Raw genomic sequence first — 21355 nt, 5'->3', positions numbered from 1 at the left:
GGGACACCCTGAGGAAGTCAGGGAAGTGTGGTAAGGGGAGGGAACATGGGAAATCATTCCAGAAGATCGCTAGAAGTTCCACTGTTGAGCAAGAGGATGCCAGAGCATGGCAGTGGGAGCCAAGGTGTGCAGGATGAAACACAAGTGTTTTTAGGGTTATAAAAAGCAGTTTAGTCAGTGGGAAATGGGGTGGATATTGAAGAATACTGGGCCCTACTAAAGGATTTGCTTTGTTGGCTTTCAATGAAAGGTACCATGTGAGTAGTTCAAGTTAAAAGACATAAAGGTATCTATGGACACCCAAAGATAAGAAGCCAAACACAGCCTGGACATGGTGGAGACAGCACTCTCGGGGGGTATTGCCTGTATTTTCACCTTTACTCTGCCCTGCACCACTGAACCATGGAAGTAGCCTGAATTAGTGTCATTCTGTTGGACTAGGAAAGTGTGAAATGAATGGAACAGAGTTGACATGGTCACAAAGGAGCAGAAAGGTGACTGCCAGTTTCCTGGCTTGGAGGCGTTACAGAGTTAGAAGTTTAAAAAATGAGTCTGAGGGGTTACAGACTGAAGCATGCCTCCCCCTCTTCCCCGTCCCAACCAATTTGTACACTGGAAGTAACCCCCAATGTGGCTTTATTTGGATACATGGTCTTTAAGAATGAGGCGATAAAATGAGGTCCAAAAAGCAGGTTCCTAATCTGCTAGGGTTCTTCTTGAGAGAGACACCAAAGCCCTCTCTGTCAGTCTCACCCAGAGATCTACCCCAGTCAGAAAGAGAGGCCTCACCAGAAACCACCCCTACAAGCACCTTAATTTTTTTACTTCTAGCCTTCAGAACTATGAGAAAGTAAATCTTTTCATTTAAGCCACTCAGAGAGAAGTATTTTATGATAGCAACTCAAATTGAGTTATACAACAGGAACAACAGTTATTTCACACATGGATGAAGACCCACTGTGAATTTAAAGCAAGACCGGAGTCAGAATTGGTTTGATATTCCTGGAAGGGTGGGGGTTGAGGGGAGCTGAGAGGCAGAAGGATTTCTTTCAAATCATGGACAGAGCTGGGCATGTTATCACACATCTTGCATCCTAACACTCGAGATCAAGGCCAATCTGCATAGGGAGTTCCAGGCCATCAGGGATACAGGGACAGCCTGTCTCAAAACAAACAAACAAAAATCTGGGACAGATGGTGAATTGTGGTGCCTTTCCTTGAGTCTGAAGTGCAACCAGGACCTTGGCAGCGGGTACAGCCAGAGTTAGCAATCCTCTGTTCTAACACAGGGGTGATTCACTGTAGAGATATTGTGGATCTCTAATGGAAGTGGAACCTTCTTGAAACCCAAAGTCAGAATTCTGGAGGCTGTCAGGCTCACTGGAGGCCAACCTGGAAGGTGGATCTGTTCATAGGATAGCCCCAAAAGTCTCAGCTGGAGCTCACATCAGCGATGGCATGGCTGGACTCCTTCCTTAACCCTGCTCTTCTTTCTTCTCTCTACTGGCTGACTAACTCTCAACTTGATTCCCAAGAGTCAGCCTCAAGCTTCTGGTTGGTCTAAGGACTAGCTGTCCTGGAAACCCATCCTTGGTTATGTGATAAGACTATGTGGCTTGACAAATCCTGCCCCTTCATCAGTGGCTGTGAGCACAGTCTGGGTTTGAATATAAGCATCTCAAGTGGAGGGTAGGGTACTAGGGAAATCATTAGTTTGATTCTAGACTTGCTTGGTTTTAAGGATCTGCCTGGACTTGAAAACACAGAGCGAGGAAAATCCAACAAACATCTGGACATGGGGTTCACTCAGCAGAGCAGGGAGACCATAGAGACAGGGTTTAAAGGTATCATGCAAACACCCATCTCCAATTAAGGAAGCAGTAAGGGACCATATGTTTTATGATGCAAAGTTAAAATAATATCAAAGCATAGTGTTGAGAATTAAAGTTCCCTGACACCTGCCTTTCCCCATAGTCACCACTGTAGATGATTACATCTATTTCCTTTTCCCCAGCGCATATACATTAACAAATTAGGGCTGTATCGTTTTAGTTCAGTTTTTCCAGTAAATGGATTTCTACTTTTCATGAATACTCTTAATCAGATATGTTGGAGGCAGGTTCACTCAACACTTACAAATCTGTTATTCTTTCTATCTACAGCTGGTGTTCTACTGAATGGACCAGGCATTATTTATTCACCATTCACTTCTAAAATTAGATTATATCCAGTGATTCTGGCCTGCTTCATGGGCATCCTGTGTTCAGCCCAGAGTCTTAGAAATGAGCCGCTGGGTTGGAAGGGTTATATACTTTGACCAGTAATAGCTCCTGCCAACAGCCCTTAAAAGGCTGAACCAATTTACACTGCTTATAATAATGGATGGTGTGTGTACTTCTCCCCATCCATGCTGCTTAGGCTATTTTGGGTCATGAACAAACTGTGGATCTCTGTTCTAGAAGGATAGAACATGCAAACAGTTTCTGCAGGTTTGTATCACCCAGGAGCCTGCCTCCTTATATTAAGCAGCCCTGAATACATATGTGTGAATGGGTCATGATCTTAGCTGCCTACTAGAATCACCTGCAGAGTACAGACAAATTCCAGACCCTGACAATGGCTCAGAAGAAGTCCAGCTCCATGTCAGCAATTTCTGCAATGTCTCCAGGTGAGTTTAACTTGCAGCCAGCACCAGGAGCTATTGTGGTAGAGGAGAGGCCAGAGGAAGGATAAAAAGAAGTAATAAGGGGCTGAAAAGATGGCTAAGAAGGTAAAGGTGCTTGCAAACAAGTCTGGTGCCCAGAGTTCAATCCCCAGGACCTACATGGTAGAACGGGAGAACCAATTCCTACAAATTGTCTTCTGAATGCCATACACACTTCATGGCACATGTGTGCCCATTACATACACATACACATATATACACAAATAAATAAATGTAATTTTTAAGAGAAGTAACTGGATCACAGAAAACCAGAGAGTGTGTGGAGTGCTCTCAGGGCCTCCTACGTGACGGCAGGAGCTGCTATTAGCCCATCTGGAGTGGGACCTGGAGTTGATTTCTTTCTGAGACAGGGTCTTGCTATGTAGCCCAGGATGGCAGAGAACTCACAATCCTCTCCTCCTCAGCCTCCTGAGTAGCTGAGTTTCCAGTCATGCACCACCATACCCGCAGCAAGATGCTATTGAACTATGCTTCACCTGGGTCACATGGACAGATTTCTTTTTTTTTTTCTACTTTTGTGTGTGCAAACATTCTCCCAATTAAAAATGTGTGAGTTGGCTGGCATAGTGTCAGAAACATATGAGAGATCCCAGCACTTGGGAGGCAAAGGCAAGAAGATCAGGACTTACAGGCCAACCTGGCCTACGAAAGGAGACCCTGTCTCATAAATAATTTTTTAAAAATATTTTTATTGAGTTTTTGTACATTTCATATATCTTAATCAAATTTAGACCCGTGCCCCATCCATGCCCTCCCTAACATCCCCTCCCACATTGGGATTTCATGCATTCTGTCATACATGTTAAGTCCTACCCTGTCAAGCATTTGTACCCAGATGTCCCTCAGTGCTAGTCCATCCACTGGAGTCCAATCAGCCTATCTAGAGTCTCTCCCTTAAAGATCTATTCTCCCTCACTCAGCAGTAATCAGTTACCAACAGTTCTTCAGCTCAGGTTGGAGGCTGCTGCCCATTTCTCTCTTTCTATGCTGGTTTTTTGTCTGATTGAGTTGGCATGGGTCTTGTGCATGCTGTCACCATTGTTGCAAGTTCATATGAGTGAGTTCCCCGAGGCCTGAAAACCTCTTTCCTTATGTTCATGCACCAACCCTGGGTCTTACAATCAGAAAGGATTTTTAAAATACATTTTTCTTATCTGCCTTTTCTTTGGTTGGGTTTGGGTTTTTGTTGTTTTGTTTTGTTTTGTTTCGTTAAGACAGGATCTCCTGTAGCTCCAGCTGGTCTGGAACTATGTAGACCAGGCTGACTTGCTCTCACAGAGATCTACCTGCCTCTGCTTCCCAGGTGCTAGGATTAAAGGTATGTGACACCATACCAGGATGGGTTTGGTTTTTTGAGATAGGATCATGTAACCCAAGCTGGTTTTGAATTTACAATCCTCTTGCCTCAACCTCCTGAGTGCTGGAAGTATGTTTCTTTTGTTCTTATTTTTGCCTTTGGGGGTGAGTGAGGGATGATACTGACTTGTTGTTTTATCTTTGTTTTTTCAAATGTGCATGAGTGTTTTGCCTACATGTATGTAAGTATATCACGTATATGCAATGTGTAAAGAGGTCAAAAGAGAATGTCAGAGCCCCTGGAACTAGAGTTAAGGACCATCATTTGCTGCCACATGAGTGCTGGGAACCAATGATATTTTTCTTACATTTTATTTATTATTTTTATTTTTTAATTTTTATATGTATGAGTGTATTACCTACTTGTATGTAAGTGTACCCATATCATGCAATGCCCATGGAGGTCAAAGAGGGAGTTGGATCCCCTGGAACTGGAATTATGAACAGTTATTAGGTTCCATGTGGGTGCTGGGAATCGAACCCAGGTCAGTGCTCTTAACCGCTGAGCCATCTCTCCAGTCCCATTTTTTTTTTTTTCAGCCAATGATATTTTTAAGAGTTCCCTTATGATGCCAAGACATTACTCAATTGAGAACCACTGCACAGCTCAGCGGACACCTTCCAAAGAGAACAAACCCCAAGGGGCAACAATAGAAGGAATAAAAGCCAAATGTAACCCCCAAAACCTGCAGTCTCCAAGCAGGCAAAAGGTAGCGTGTCAGGGATGAGCACTGGTCAAACAGCCTGGCCACTGCTGCCTGAGCTAAAGGCCACTGTTTTTACCTTCTTAGAGAAGTGGGATTTGGAGCAGCTCCTTAAAGAACCAAACCAAGGGCCAGTGAGATGGCTCAGCAGGTAAAGGTACTTGCTGCTAAGCCTGATGACCTCAGTTCAGTTCCCAAGACCCACATGGTGGAAGGAGAGAACTAACTCTGACAAGTTATCCTGGTCAACCTGATACGCTGAGTTGTCCCAGCAGGACTGAGAAAGACATTTTTCATGCCACTTCCATGGCTCAGCAAATATATTGGGTAGAGGCTGGTAAGAGACCCACATCTGAGTTGGTCCAGCCCTAAAATACCAGCTTTCTTACTGGGAAGTTCCTCCTTCTCTCTATCCTTGATCCCTAGGCCCATCTTCCCCACTTAGCTGATTCATCCTTTGGGTGTTTTCTCAGTCTATTATCTGCTATATTACAGAACACCTGCAAGCAGGTGACTTACAAGGAAAGAGGTTTATTTTGGCTCATGATTCTGGAGGCTGAGAAACTCGAGATTATTGTGATGGTAAGGACCTGATCCTACTTCAACTCACGAGAGAAAGCAGAAGAGCAAGCAGGTTGAAGCAGAAGAGCGACAACACACAAGGTGGCCTCACTTTCTAACGACTCATTCTCAGCATAATTAGTCCAGTCCCTTGGGAAAGGCATTCATCCTCTTTTTTATAATCCTGGGGAACAAACCCAGGGCTTGTACAGGGTAGGTAAGCACTCACCACTGAGTTACATCCCCAGCCCTTGTGTTCATCCTCCTTGATGATGAGATCACCCCTTGATGGCCCCACCTCCCAACACCATCACAACAACAATCAAATTTCAGCAGGTGCTTCGGAAGGGGCACGTTGCATTCAAACCAAGGCAGTTATGTGTATCCACCTTCTTAGCCCCTGGTTCTGAGTGGGGTTGGAGAACCAGTCCCAGCCCCTGGGAGCTTGTATCCCCTTTGCTGCATTCTGGACTGGCTCAATCAGACACACTAGGAGAAGGCCTTCTGGGGGATTCACAGGTATATACAAGTGTTGGATCACGGGTGGAAATGCCAGTCATGTATTGTCCAGGTGTCTGAACTCCACAGCACTGTACTTAGAGCCTTCGCACAGAGAGCACAGAGGGCTGGACTTATGTCTGAGAGACACTGTAGAGGATGCTGGGAAATTAGACTGGGGCAAGATCCTGTGGAGTTGAACTTGAAATTAAAGAGACATGACGATGTTTTCACTAGGGGAGGAAGTGTATTGCACTGATGTTGAAAACCAGGGCTTAAGTAGCCTCAACCCCAGCCCTCCCACCTCCTTAAACAATAGGTCACATTGGGTGTGCATGTGCATCTTCTAAGGAAGAGGTTTCATAATTTTCATCCGATTTTCCAGTGGATTCATAGTCCCAGCATGGTTTAGTAACCATTACTGGAGAGGAAATTGCTTTATGAGTTGATAAATTATATTAACTTTGGAAGCAGCATTTCTTGCATTAGGGTCATACTGGTATTAGAATTGTCTGTGTTGAATGTGGCATGCACATCCTTGACCTCTAGAGCCAAGGATACCTAGGAATCTGTAGTTTTTAAATTTAAATGTAAAATCTAGCAGTTTTAGGTCTGAAGATATAACTATATAGCTCAGTTGATAAAGCGTTTGCCTTGGAAGCATGAGGACCTGAGTTCAGTACCCAGAGCCCTCATTTAAAAGGCCAGCTGTGACATGTACTTGCAATCCCAGTGCTGGGGAAGCAGAGACATGTGGATCCTGAGCCTCACTGGCCAGCCTCACCTCCCCTACTCAAGTTCCAGGCAAGAGAGAAACCTCGTTTCAAAAACCAAGGTGGAGGCCTGGTGTCAGCACTCAGGAAACAGAGGCAGGTGGGTCTCTGTGAGTTTGAGGCCAATCTGATCTAGATAGCAAGTTCTGCATCAGCCAGCACTACATTGTGAGACTCTGTCTCAAAAAAAAAAACAAAAAAAAAAAAACAAATAAAAAACCAATAAAACCCTGGAGTTCTAAAAAAGCTAACAAAACTGTGAATTTAGCAAAAATGTCAGACACAAGGCAAATGAAAAAAAATCAAACAATCCAATCAGTAAATCAGCTAATGAAATGAACAGACAGTTCTCACAATTTAAGTACAAAAATGGCCAACAAAGATGAAAAAATGCTAATCCTCATTAGCCATCAGAGAAAATGTCAATAAGCATTGCTCTGTGGAGAATCAGGAGGTGGCTCAGGAGATACAGTTCTTGACATGCAAGCATGAGGGCTTCAGTTTGGATCCTCAGGACCCATATAACAATCCAGGTAGAATAACACATACCTGTGTCCTGATTATTTTCTATTTCTGTGATAAAAATACTGACCCAAAGCAACTTGGAGAGGAAAGATTTTATCTTATCTTTCATCTGAGGGGAGTCAGGTCAAGAACTCAGGACCAGAACCTGGAGGAAGGAGCCGAAATAGAGAGCATGGAGGAATGACCTTTACTGGCTTGCTCCCCTGGCCTATGCTCAGTCTTCTTTCTTATACAACACAGGACTACCTGCCAAAGGTACTACTCACAGTATCCTGGGTTCTCCCAAATCACTTATCAATCAAGAAATCGCCCCACAGATATGGCCACACTCCAATTCAATGGAGGAAATTCCTCAACTGAGGTTCCCTCTACCCAAGTGTGTCAAGTTTACAACTGAAGCTACAGAGCAAAACCAGTAATCCCACATTGGAGAAACAGAGAGAAATGAGGCTCCCTGAGCCTTGTTGGTCAGCCAGTCTAGCTGAATCTATGATCTCTGGGATCAATGAGAGAGCCTGTCTCAAAAAACAAGTTGGACAGTGATTGAGTATCAACCTCTGGCACATACATACTCATGCAGATGCACACCCCCTACATGAAGATACAGAGAAAGAGAGAGAGAGAGAATTACAAAACCCAAAACAAACAAAAATACTACATTGAGATTCCATCTTACCCCTGTAAGAATGGCAGTCATAAAAAAAAAAAAAAAAAAAAAAAAAACAAATAAAAAACCAATAAAGTCCTGGAGTTCTAAGAAAGCTAAATAAACTGTGAATTTAGCATACATGTCAGTACCAAAGCATGGGGCTAGGGTCTAAAAAGCCTTTACAATCCCCTGAATGCTACCAAACTTGGAAGGCCACCACAGCAAGCTATGATCATCTCCTTAAAAGCTGTCTTCTACATGTCACCATTAGTCCAGCAGAAAGGGCCGGGCTTAGGTCTGATCTTCAAACCCTAACAGCTGAACACTGCTTCCTAGATTGGGAAGCACAATGAGCACATGAGTTTTTGAAGGCAGACTGAAATAAGATAAACAGAAAAAAAGCATGGGAAAACCAATTATTGATAGGGCTTGTTTACTGAAGGCTCAGCCTCTCCAGAGCCAGGTGATAGGTATTTCTGGACAGACTCCCATGCCTGCCTGCCTGCATCTACCATTCTCTTGTCAGAGGGTGCCAAGAATCCACCACTGTAGCTTATTTTCTGTCCCTGAATCCACAAAGTAGGTCTTTTACAAAGGAAGGAGATGCTTTTTTTTCTTGTAGCTCTTGAAGCTGGAAAGTCTAAGATCAAGGGGACACCATCTGGAGAGTGCCTTCTTGCTGGCAGACTCTGCAAAGGCCCAAAGCAGCACCTTATCTGATGCAAGACCCAGCAGGTGTGCCAGAGAGAGCTGGCTTTTATGACAGAGCCACTCACTCCACAACCCATTAAGCTATTAATCCCTGAGTGGATTAATCCATTCACTAGGGCCAAGCCCTCGTGACCCAGGCCTCTCCCATTGGTCTCACCTCTCAAGTGCCACTAACATATCCTTTGGAGATTATGTCTCCAGCACATAAAATTTGGAAGGTATACTCAAACTGTAGCATCCACTGATGACAAATTTTGACTTCTGAAATATTTAGAACTTAATAACTGTATGGGGTTAAATTTGTGGAAGTAGATCAAGCTATACAGAATGGTTTTGTTTTGTTTTTTTCCTGAAAAATTGAAATAAAACCAAAAAAACAGGTTGGAGAAAGTTCAGAAAGTTTGGGTACTCTAGAGTTGGACTAACTAACTACCTGGGAGGGGACATGTTGGGAGAGTTAGTGAAATCCTCCTGGTTTCTACTCGTGTACAACTTGGGAACCAACCTCACATGTACCTGTAAGAAGGAACGGAGAGTGTTCAAAGCCCAGACCCCCAGCAAGCACTCCCTAAATGTGAGCAAGAAATATCACACACACACACACACACACACACACACACACACATACACACACACACACACACACACACACATACACACAAACACAGGCACACATACACAAACACACACTTTTCCAGATTTCTGTAGTTTCCACATCTTTAATTTCTGGTATTATGGTCCAAAAATAATGATAAGCCACACTCTTGTTTAGTGTTTTTTTGTTTTGTTTTGTTTAACTTAAGGAATGAACCACAAAGAGAAAAAAGTTGGTAAAGTGGATATCACCAACACCAGAGGAGCTTGTTTTTAATTTGAAGTGATGATACTTGATCCCTGGGATGTCTTAATCAAAAGACAGACATAGAGCAAACACTAAAAATTAGGAATCTTCTACTGGGAGTAACCATGCCCAGTCTGCAAACTTGGATTCTGAGCTCCTCATCTCGCTCAGAAGCAGTCCCCTCCATCAGGTGTGAAGCCTGCATCCCCAGCATCAAGTTAAAGAAATAGAACAAAAGCATCCCAGTGCTTCTTTAAATATTCAGATAAACCCATGTGCCCCTATCAGTTAAATTAAGCTTTCCTAAGAAAAAGTAAGTCAATTAGTTCAAAATGTGGGTTAGTGCTTCTGGGTATTTAAAAGGGGATTTTTTTTCTTTTCTTTTTTAGTTCATTAGAAACACAGCCACAGGGCAGGTACATACCCACTCCTCTTCACATCCTGTCAAGTGCCACCATATACCTAGAATCCAATTTCTATTATCCTTAAACTTTCTCAGGGCTTAAGCATTCATCATGCACTGCCCTCTTACTGAATATCCTTTATCTTCACAACACTACTAGAAAGGTAGGCTTCGACGATCACAGAACTTCTTCCTTTTCTCATTGAACAATACTTTGTGAACTTTTGTAAACAAAGGCAGGTCTTGGAGACATTATGAAATATCACTGTGGAATGCACTTTGTAACACAAACTTCAGAACTCATTGGTCCAAGTGGCATAGGCACACAAGACCAAACTAACCAAATTAGAAATAAAACAAGATATTTCTTAACAAAATGGCCTTCTGGAAGTGATTTCTTGGTCAAGGAATATGAACATTTTCATGACTTTTGAAGTGGTCCCATAATTGCTTTCTTAAAGGGTTGTCCTGGGGCTGGAGAGATGGCTCAGCAGTTAAAAGCACTAGTTGCTCTTGCAGAGGACCCACACAGCAGCTAACAACGGTCCATAACTCCAGTTCCAAGAGATCTGATACCTCTTCTGATCTCTGCAGACACTACACAACATGGGTGCACCTACCTACATGCAGGTAACACACTCATTCACATAAAATAAAAATAATAAAATATTTTTAAAAGGCTATCCTAACTGATAATGACAAAAAATATTAACTAAAACACATTTTTATACCAACATTTGGGCATAAAGTATTTTTGGTTGTTTATTCTGTTTTTATTTCACTAATTTAGTAGGCTACTCTATTTGAATATAGCAAGCACTTTCAGAAATATTTTATATTCTGAAGTCACTGTAAATGACTCCGTTATTTGAAAATGCACATTTATTGCATGATATGTTAATAAATATCTTTATCTCCTTTTCTACTTTAATTGGTTATTGCACTGAAATTGAAACAAATGTTATTAAATAGTAGTACTAATGGACACTTTAACCCCACATCCCCTTTAAAGACCTGTGGCTGGAAGACCAAGAAATGAGTAACTATTAATTGTAGGTCTGACCACTTTACATTTGAATTCCCTATTAGCCAAGTGTGTTTCATCGTCAGAATGTTATGACAAAGGGAGACAGCACATTTTCAGTCTTCACAAACACACAGTTTGTGTCTGGAAAACCATATTCCTCCTGTACATTCTTCATTTTAAAAATAGCCTAGGAAACTGCTGGGTGACTATTAGCCAGAAAGGTCCAGAATTAGAGTCACCTGATAGCAATTAGAAACTAAACATTCTGCTCTTGTCAATCACTGTGTAAAGTTTACTCTGACCTGTTTTTTTTGGCACAACATCAAAGGAAAAAAATAAGCAATATTCACCTTGTCTCCCAAAGATGTACGCAGAAAGCCCAGAACGACTGCATCTCAGGCTAGTCTGGTTGGGTGAGTGGGTATTCCTTTTGTCTTTGAATTCTTCACTGTCATTTCTTCTAAGACTCAAATGGGTCTCATCGCTCATAGCCAGGAAAAGGGAAGGCACGTTTGACAAAGTCCAGGGTTTCAGCTCTATTCTCTCTCCAACATCCCCAAGTCAAATTTCACACAGGGATTTGAATGATAAGTAATTGTTTCAGACAGAAACACAGAGAGACAAAGACAGAAATGAAGACAGAGCTTCTTTGTTTCCTAGAGGCCAGATTTGGTCAAGAAGTTGGTCATGGGCTACGGAGTCAGCTTGCCTACCTTGGTGGGAACAGGGAGACCTGGGCCACATGGTTTAACTTTTCTTAATTTTTATTTTAAATGTTTTCATAGTTCTGTGAACAAATTCAGGGCCTCTTACATGCCAAGAGAGTGCTCTACCACTAAGCTATGCCTTATGGCTAGTCTGTGGCTTAAACTTTTAAAGGCTTTTTGGTCTTGTTTTCCTTCTTTATAATGAAGTGTGGAAAACACTGGAGTTTTAATAAATACTAGCTCATGGTTTTGCCCGTGTGGTGGTATGTGCCTACAATCCCACTGCTTGGGAAGTTGAGGCAAGAGAATTTCAAGTTTGGGGCCAGCCTGGACTACATCATGAGACCCTGTCTTAAAAAAGCAAAACAAAATGAACTAAAGGTTAAATGTTTACTCATGTTCCAAACACCATGTTAAATGCTTGACACATATTAACTTGCCTAATTTTGAAAACAACCCTAAATTTGTGACTGTTATTATGTCCCAGATCACAGAATAATGAGAAGACTGAGACATAAAGGAGACACCTAGTAAGGAAATGCGATTCCAAACCTAGGCAACCTATGTTTAGAAAGGAAGTTTTCAGGCAATCTGCTACGCAATCTTTTGTTAAAGTTAGTTCTCCCCCCACATAGAAGCATGTGTACATTCACTGAGGGTTTACTATCTGTCAGCCAGCCTGCTACAACATGGAAAAGAACTGAATTGGAAATGAACGGAAGGCAGTAATAAGACATGCTTTTTGTCCTTGTGGAGTTATTTTTCTTTTCTCCCACTTTGTAGAGTTAGATTATGTAAGTTCAGTTTTCATCTGAGTTCAAAAACCATTACTCAAGATGGTCTTCAATTGAATTCAACAGAATTAATAGTGAAACTGAAACAAAGATATGTCAAAATAGCTTCAATTTGAATTCATATTTAACCTCAAAAGCACTTTATGAACCTTTAAGTAATCGAATCAAGAAAGTATGGCTTTCTCTTTGGATTTGTTTCTTTAAAGTGATTAACTAAATGCTTTTTCTGGCCTCTGCCCAAGAGCCCACAAAATCCTATGGATTTACCAATTAAATCCTCTCCAACCCACCTCTCTTAACACATAGACACCTCCATTCCCTGGATATGTCTCTAAAGAATCCACATTAACTCCACGGGTTGGGGGGGGGATCCTTTCTCTGCTTGTGCAATAACTTTCTACAGTATGTTCTACTAGAGAAAAAAATGAATGAGAAAATATGAATCCAAAGCAGTCATTGAATTCTGGAACTCTCAGGCACTGATGTTGCCTACTCCTTACTTTCTCTCCTGCTTTTAAATTTTAAAATATCAGATTCAAGGTATTTTAGATTTTCATACAAAAAAAAATCCCGATAAATTTAGGATTTAGCTAAACACAACCTTTGTTCATTCATTCATTCGTAGTAACTGGCTGGAGAGTTCACCTGTCCCAGGCACCCTGAGACCATACATGTATTGACTTAGTAGAGGAAGTAGGCAACTAAAAAGTAATTACATCAAGTTCATAACAGATGAGCATAGGAAACTGGAAGTCATTTCTGGGCCAAAGGGAATGAACATTTTGGTGGCTTTAAAAGGTTATTCTAATTAATGTTGACAATAATTTATGAGACACTGAAATGGGAGTCAATGGATTATAAAGCCAGGGGGAAATCTGGAGGATTTCCTCCTAACATAATCATGTCCCTATTTGTAAATATTCTGAGATGGAGAAGCACAGATATAGGTGGTGCCTTCTAAGGATGGTGAAAAAAAGACAATGTGGATGGAGCATCTTGTTGAAGTTGCAAAGATTTTAGGGTACCTTGATAGCAAAGTCTGACAGTTTAATGATTGCAGCAAAAGTTCCATATTGAACTGGGATTATTCTTGAAGTAAAGAAATCTCACCTTTTGCACAAGAAATAAAGCATTCTTTCAAAGAAGTGATGGAGTAGTTGTCAGTTTAAGTGGTGGGCTAGGTAGATTTCATATGGGGTCAAGTGGTGGAATTAGATGCCTGATAGGCTGAACAACTAACATTGCCTCTGTAAAAATAATAAGAGAGCATTTTTGATCCTCTCAATTTGGAATTGAGTGTTTGGAACCACAGGATGTTTTTAAGAGCTCGTTTATTAACCCTGTAATAGAACTCTTATGAGCTCAACTGTAATTTTGTGTTATTGGGTTTTAAAAACTAAACAATCTTTTTTCTATCTTTCCTTTAATGAGGGCAGTGGGAAAGAGCATATATCTGCTCAGTGTTTTTTGTTTTGTTTCTAGCAGTTCTGTCTAGTGACTATTTTAGTTACCAACTTGAAGAGGTCTTTTCCAGTATTTAATGAAGTATCATAATGGGCATAGAATTTTGGTAGCCTGTCAAAAGTTGGTGCGACGCAGATACACAGTTGCTCGATAATCAGGCCAAGAAACACTTTCCAAGGTGCGTTTTTCGTCTCTAATTTAAACTGTTGGCAGATAGCAAACTGTCCAGGCAGCACCTGAAGCTGCTGTTTTTCCAAGTCCGTTAAAAAGTGATTCCTGCCTGGGTGGCTGGCTCCCCCGCTCCCTTGTTATTCCCTACCCGGGTCCCCTGGCTTTTGCCAGTAAAGACTTGCCCTGGGGGGTATTTTGTCCTGGGAGCACAAAACTATTTTCTTTTCTGGAAATACGTTGACGTCAACTGGGAGCTGTTTTTGGTTGCTTTGTTTCCCGGAGCGTCCAACCCAGCACACCGCCTCCGGCAAACTGCAAGCAATTGAAAGCAGCTCCCCTAGAGGGGAGGGGAGCCTGTGTGGGTGGGAGGTGGGGAGTGGTTGTACCCCGGCGGCTGCAAAAGTGGGGAGACCTGGGGCGCCACTCCCTAGTTGGGCCCAAGCTTAGGACTGGGTCTCCAGACAGCTTGAAGCCTAGCCTGGAGCCAGCGCGGACCCACAGTTCGCCACGTCTCTAGAGGTCAAGGCCACCTGGTAGTTAGGTGTCAAGCTCGGGCGTCCACCTGAGTTCTCAGCACCGCCTCAATTCTCCGCCCCTAGCGTCCCGAGGCCGGAAAACCTGGCAGCATCCCGGGACAAAAGGCCAGCTCTCCGGAAATGGCCGAGAGCAACTGGCAAGTGTCAACTCATGGGCGCGGGACCGTGTGTGCCCACTTAGCTTCCCATTGCCCCGTGCCCCAGGAAGCTAGCATATCTCTGTACATATTTCTAGGGGATGGGTGGGGAGGACAGTTTTGTGACACAGAGGACCATCTATCTAGCCACACCTTGGGAATGATTCCCCAGGTTCCTCTCCACCCGGGATGACTGTCCGCACAAGAGGGGCAGATGGGTGCGCGCGCGCGCGTGTGTGTGTGTGTGTGTGTGTGTGTGTGCGTGCGTGCGTGCGTGTGTGTGTGTGTGTGTGTGTTTCCCCAAGGAGCTGGAGAAAGCCCGCCAGGCAGGGACTTGTTACAACTTGTTTCGCACCTGGCATGGCTTCCCCGACGCTCTGTGGCGTCCAGGGCTGAGGAGGCTGGCAGAGGGTGGGTGACTAGGGATGGCTATAGAAAAGACACTGTCATCTCCGACTTAGATGCCCAAGCGGCTCAGAGACTTAACCTCCCTTCCTTCTAACATTCCATGTAAATTTCAAATTGATGGGTGGTTTCTACTGAGGCACAAAATGATAAACGCCCTGAAAACAAGACAGGAGAGCCAAGGAAAGAGGGAACGGACAGTAGACGGGCCTCCCATAGCCAAACTGCCCAGAATTGACGCTAAGAGGCAAATTCCAGGACGCACTCGAGGACCTAGCCAGGCTGCCTCCCCGAAGGCCCAGCCTGGCAGAGAGGCACACTGCTGGGATCTGGTTCCGTCAATTCTTCTTGACCCCGGGACTCGTAGCTGACCAGTGAGCCAGGCGACACTCGGGTTTCCCATGGAGGAGGAGAAAGTTAGGATGCAGGTCTAGCTCGGGTGACCGCCCTGGCTATTGCCACCAAAGAATAGGCAAGGTCCCGGATGGCACTGGGGCGCTGCCGCTGGGCCGGGAGAGCGCTAGGCGGTGACGCAAGGACGTGCCCGGAGCCTGGGCGCGCCAGGGGCGGGAGTTTGGCTGGAAGTGGGACAGTATCTCCTATGGGAAAGCGGGACCGGCCAGCTCTTTGGCAGTCTTTCCAGTTTCCGAGGTGCCCGCCCCCGCGCGCCGGAGGCTGCGCAGCCCGGAGGGCGAACGCAGGGAGGTTGGCAAACTTAAGAATGAGAGCGCGCTCCGGATCCGGACTGCCGGAATCCTGGCGACTGCGGGGGCGACCCAAACCCTAGTTCACTTTTTCCAACAGCCTGCTCTCCCGCCCGTCCTTTAGGAACCCGCATCGCTTTAGCCGCAACTTTGGCACGCCTCGCCCCCAGGGAATTGTGTCACTTTGCCCTGGGGCTGGGAGGGCGGAGGTGGGGGTGGGGCGGCGGCTGGGGAGGGGGTCCCTGGGGTTCCGGAGCTCCCCTTCCCTAGTCTCCCTCCCACTAGCCCCTCCCAGCCTTTCTTCCTAGCTCCTTCACCAGGCTGGCTAAACCGGCGCGGACTTGCCCCAGACCTACGGGGAGCGCCCCAGGTCTTTAATGACAGCTTAAAAGTGGCAGTTGGAAAAGTCGAAAGGGATGAGACTGACGTGGGGCGTGTTCTGCTTCTTTGCAAGAGTTGGGATGGGAGCAGGGAGCCGCGCGCCTGGCCCCAGGCCCCCGCTCCTCGCCGCCAGCAAGTAGGTGGGGGAGCCGCCGCCGCCAGCCTCATCCCGCTCCCAAGCCTCGCCCGCTGCGCCCTGGCCGCGGGCGCAGAGAGGGTGCAGGGCCTCGCCGTGCCTCCTCCACCCTGCCCATTAACCTGCCTGCTCCGGGCAGCCCCGGACACCGGCTCGTCGCAGCAGCACCCGCCGCCCGCCCGGTGCAGCCGCCGCCCGGATCCCCCGGCTCCGGGGGGCAATGAGGGGGCGGTGGAAGGGGCACTGCTCCTCGGGCATTACTTAGAGAAGCCACACCGCCCCGCCCTCCCGCCGGCCCTCCCTCTCGCCCGCCCGGGCCCGCGCTCCGCTCCGCCAGAGGGTAAGTTGGGAGTGTTTCGCCCCCACCGACAGCTCTCCCTCCCTTTCCTATTTTTTTTTTTTCCTCCCAAAGTTTTGTTAGAAGTGGGGATCGGGCTTGGGGAGGAAGAAGGTCCGGCTTGCCTCCGTCTTTGACCCTCTCCCAGTCACACTTACCCCCACCTCCCCTCCCTTGCATCCCCGCGCCCCTCCCGAGCCGCGCTGGGAAATGACAATTGGAGCGCGGCTCCTTTAAGAGCCCGGCTTTGCCTCCCGGTAGCTGAAGGTCATTAAACACAAAAGCTCTCAGCGCTGCGGTCCAATATAGCGCATGCGCCCTGCCCGAGGACTGGCAGAGAGACGGCAATATGGCGAGAATGCCTGGCAGCGGGGACTGTAACACCAGCGCGGGCGGCAGCGCCGCCGCCGCCGCCGCCGAGAACAATGGGGAGCGAAGCGAGGGCGAGCGCGGGGCCGGGGGCCGGGGACGCCGCCACGGACGCCCGCACTACTGCAGCGCGGGCGAGGAGGAGGAGGAAGAGGAGGAGGAGGACGAGATCCAGGAGGTGCAGATAACGGGGGACGAGGAGGAGGACGGAGGTGGGGGGCTGGAGGACGAGGAGGAGGAGGAAGAGGAGGAGATGGGGCTGGACTGGGACGAGCCCCTGGAGCCGGAGGACTCGGCCGGGGAGGAGCTGGAGCCCGAGCCGGTCCATATGATCAATATGGACCAGAGCGTCGCGCTCGAGCCCGAGGCGCCGCCGCGACTGCTGGCGCCCCGGGCCCGCGGAGGGCCTCCGGGGGACAGTGCGGAGCTGGACCCCGACGGGCTGCAGCGCCCCGAGCGGGCCCGGCTGAGCGAGAACACCCGGCTGGCCACCCGCTATGCCGTGCGCATCTTCCGGGAGTACCTGAGCGAGAAGGCGCAGAGCCCGGACTTCGAGACCATGGACAAGGGGGCGCTGTGCCGCGTGCTGCGCTCCTTCTACGCCGAGGCCCGCTCCAAGAGCGGCCAGCTCTACAGCAAGTCCTCGCTCATCAGCATCCGCAGCTCCCTCAACCGCTACCTCAACGAGCCCCCGTACTGCCGCACGCTCGACCTCACCAAGGACCCGGAGCTGCGCAGCGCCAACCTGACGCTGGCCGCGGTCATCCGCAAGCTGGAGGAGCAGGGCGCGGGGCCGGTGGTGCAGAAGCAAGCCATCACGCGTGCAGACCTGCGCAAGCTCTACACCTCCAGCGTCTTCAGCACCAACACGCCCTTTGGGCTGCTCAACAAGGTCTGGTTCGAGACGTGCATGTACTTCTGCACGCGCGGCCGCGAGAACCAGCGCGAGCTGGAGGAGGACTCTTTCGGGCTGGCCATGGACGAGGACGGCCGCAAGTTCGTGTACTTCAAGTCCCTGGGGCCCTACCACAAGTCGCGCTCGTCGTCCTGGAGCAAGAAGCGCGCGGAGAGCAGCGACGAGGAGAACTTGCCCCGCATGTACGAGACGGGCACCGAGTTCTGTCCCTACGCCAGCTTCGTCAAGTACCTGTCCAAGCGCAATCCCCTCTGCAAGGCGTTCTTCCAGCGGCCCCGGGACCACTGCAGCGAGGGCGATGTGACCTGGTACGAGAACAAAGCCATCGGCAAGAACTTGCTGGGCACCAGGATGCAGATGCTGTCGAAGGCGGCCAAGCTGTCCAAGACCTACACTAACCACTGCATCGGCGCGGTGTCCATCGCCACGCTCAACAGCATCGCGGGCATCGGGACCAAGCTGGGCTCTCCGGCCCCGCAGGGCTGCTACGCCGAGGCTCTGAACGGGGCAGCTCGACACCACTCCCACCATCCCCCCACCCAACCCTCCCACCACCACCGCCCCCAGCCGCCCTCTCTGGGGAACACTTACATCCTCCCCAAAGACAGCCAGGTCGGGCCTGACGTGAAATCAGAGGCAGCGCCCAAGCGCGCACTGTACGAGTCAGTGTTCGGGTCTGGGGAAATCTGCGGTCCGTCTTCCCCCAAAAGACTTTGTATTCGCCCCTCCTCGGAACCTGTGGATGCGGTGGTGGTGGTTTCCGTGAAACACGACCCCCTGCCTCTTCCAGAAGTGAATGGGCACCGAAGCACCAATTCTCCCTCCATAGTTTCCCCCGCCCAGGTAACCAAACCAACCTCTATGCATGAAATACTTGTATGGTACCACTTCGGGGTTAACTTCTGTGCTCCCGTAGGTCTGGGTTGGGAAAATGTTTTGTTTTGTTTTGTTTTGTTTTAAGAAGCTGATATACTACATCAGATTTAATGTCGCCCCTAGAAACTTAACTCGTCGAGCTTTGGGTAAACTTTACACCTAGCCTTAAAAGATGCTAGGGCGCTTGTTACTCCCCAGTCACTGCTACAGTGGTAACGATAGAAACTTCAAAGTTCTCAGAACAAAAGGTTTAGCTGGCTCTTGCAGCTCTTCTTGGGATGCCTAAGTTTCTACAAGGCAAGGACTGCCAGAGCGCTGTATAGAGGCAGTTTCTTAAAACATATTAAAGTTATCCTTAAAATGCTCCGTTACATATTCTCCATAACTTTTGAAGGCAGAAAAACACTTCTAAATTATTAAAAAGAAAACATGCCAATCCCACTTCCTGTAGCTTCCTTTTTTTTTTAAGAAAAGGGGCGGAGATTGGAGCAACTGGCTGTGGAGTACCAGTTTATCCCTTTATTATGCAGTCTATGTAATTGAGTGTCATTCCCATTAGTGTTTGTTAACATTATTTAGATGGGAACGTGCTGCCGGACATGTTACACAGGAGTGCAGCTGTGAGGTGCCAAGCTGGCTGTGGGCACGGGTATATTCACTTTCACCCATAGCCCAGTGAGGTTGACCATTGGGGGGTGGGGTGGGGGGGTGGGGACAGAGACAGAGAGAGAGAAAACACACCTCAGAGTAACTGTGCCACCCCAGACCATAATCCAACTTTGACAACAATCAGTTCACCTCTCTGGGCTTCAGGTGTCCTCATCAAAGATGAAAGACTGCTCACCCCAAATTGCTTAATCCTCAGTGGTACCAAACTCTAGATTGAGACCCTGGCCTGAACTGTTAGATGCTCTTCACTTTTAATTCTCCCTTGAAGAATCTGTTCATCTATTAGGATTATGTTGGTTTTGTGGATGCTTCTCCAAGGGGCAGACACAGGAGGCCTCTGACAGCCCCACTCTGCAGGCAGGACTAGCCACAGAAAGTTTTAACACCTTGACCTCCCAGGCCATCACAGGGAAGCAAGAATTCTGGGCCCAAGTCTGGAGGTATAGCTCAAGACCTTTGGGAATGATGTCAGCTATCTCTACACTTTTTCCAAAGTGGAAATTCCAGTTCTGGACAAGCTGACCCTTTCAGGGGTTTACCAGCTAATTGGCAAGCCTCAAGGCCGCAGGAGAAAGGGGTTGTGAATGGCAGTCTACACAGCACCAGTCTCTAAACCACACAGGACCTGTAGGCTGGGTCTTTCTGTGCTTCTGGCATATGTAGTTCATTCTGACAGAGCTTTTTTAAAGGACTTTTAAAGATAGAGAGTTGGGGTTTACTTTTTCTTTGAAAGAAAGGGAAAAAAGTTCATATTCTTCTAATAAAGTAAATACCCTTAAAAGTGCCCTGGGTTAGAGTTGCGCCTGATTAAGTAAGAGTTTAAAAGCCTGGGAATATTTATTAAAGCATGTATGTGCTTGGAATGATAATAAAATAGTTTGTCTACTGACATCCGTGGGTTCTTGACACTGTCAGATAGAATCATGACTTAAGGGTCCACGAAAGATTAAGATTAGGTCATCTTTTTTTTTCTTCCTCTGTCCTTGCTTTTGTTTTCTAAGGAGTGCATTCCCCTGGTCATTGTGCTTTGTTTACTTACATGAGCTAAATCAGTTCTTTAGAACTTTATACTGATCTGCTGCTTTTATTATTCTTGAGTTATCAGGCAACTATAAATATAGATTTCAATATAGATTTGGGTATATTTTGCTTATGATTACTATGGTTGTCAAGCAAGATCTTAGCTGTCTCTTTTAGTTAAAACTCTACAGCTAAGGGGTTCTACATGCTTCTTTTTGTGTGTTTTTTGGGGGGGGGGACTGTTGCTAGAGATCAAACCCAGTGCTTTGTGCATGCTACATGGGGGCTGTACTACTGGGCCACACCCCAGTCCTGTTTTCAAATATTTAATAGTTAGCTTTTCACTTAACTGTAGACTAAAAAATTTAAAAAGTTGTGTGGGTTTTTTTGGGGTTTTTTGTTTGTTTGTTTTTTAATTCAGCACTAAGATACTCAAGGGAACTCTAAACTACTGTCTTCTATAGCACTCACTCAAAGAAATCTGAATGTTCTAACCATGAAACCAATGTTTAAGTAGAAAGATGATATTAAACATTTTCCCTGTGCATTTATTAAAGTGGACATTTTCCAGGGATTAATGACTGGCTGAATTGCTGGCCAATGGCAACACTTAAGGCATCAACTCTTTTGGCTAGTTGTTATTCCCCAGAAAATACCCTGGGTGCCTTGAGCTTTGGTTACCCTTCCTTAATTATAAACATGGTACCCTAACCTTAATATCAAGCGGACCTCTTTGCGGACCTCTTCAAGAGGTACCATACTGAGCTCCACAGCTGGCCATGTTATTACAGACTTCCTAAAGCAGAGGTTACATGTTGATGCTTGAGTCTCTTCTGAGCTGACTCATTTAGATAAATGCACAATATCCATTTTCTATCCTTGTCACAAGACCCTAAGAGCTAACACCAAACCCAGGCTATTGCCTGCTTTTTTTTTTTTTTTTTTTTCTCTAGTCACACA

At 46.4% G+C, this 21355-nt stretch overlaps 1 protein-coding gene across 3 annotated transcripts in view; it reads left to right on the top strand.

Annotated features, from left to right (window-relative positions):
* The window catches only part of Kctd1 (potassium channel tetramerization domain containing 1), a 223158-nt gene that overhangs the window by 105183 nt on the left and 96620 nt on the right, over nt 1-21355 (top strand). Inside the window, exon 1 of one of the 3 annotated variants that reach the window (XM_008847643.3) lies at nt 15952-16548. The exons of 1 other annotated variant lie outside the window; for it this stretch is intronic. Coding sequence is in view for 1 of the 2 variants with exons in the window: in XM_008847641.3 (XP_008845863.1) it covers nt 16895-18673 (1779 nt within the window). In the remaining variant the exon portion in view is untranslated. Of the gene's footprint in view, nt 1-15951; nt 16549-16602; nt 18674-21355 lie in introns of those variants that run through there. One more of the 3 variants, XM_008847641.3, reaches the window with a different exon arrangement.

Source organism: Nannospalax galili, unplaced genomic scaffold (assembly GCF_000622305.1).
Source record: "Nannospalax galili isolate Female #2095 unplaced genomic scaffold, S.galili_v1.0 scaffold162, whole genome shotgun sequence".
Taxonomy (NCBI): Eukaryota; Metazoa; Chordata; class Mammalia; order Rodentia; family Spalacidae; genus Nannospalax; species Nannospalax galili.
The sequence above is the reverse complement of the archived record's forward strand: the minus strand, read 5'-3'. Positions and strand labels throughout refer to the sequence as shown.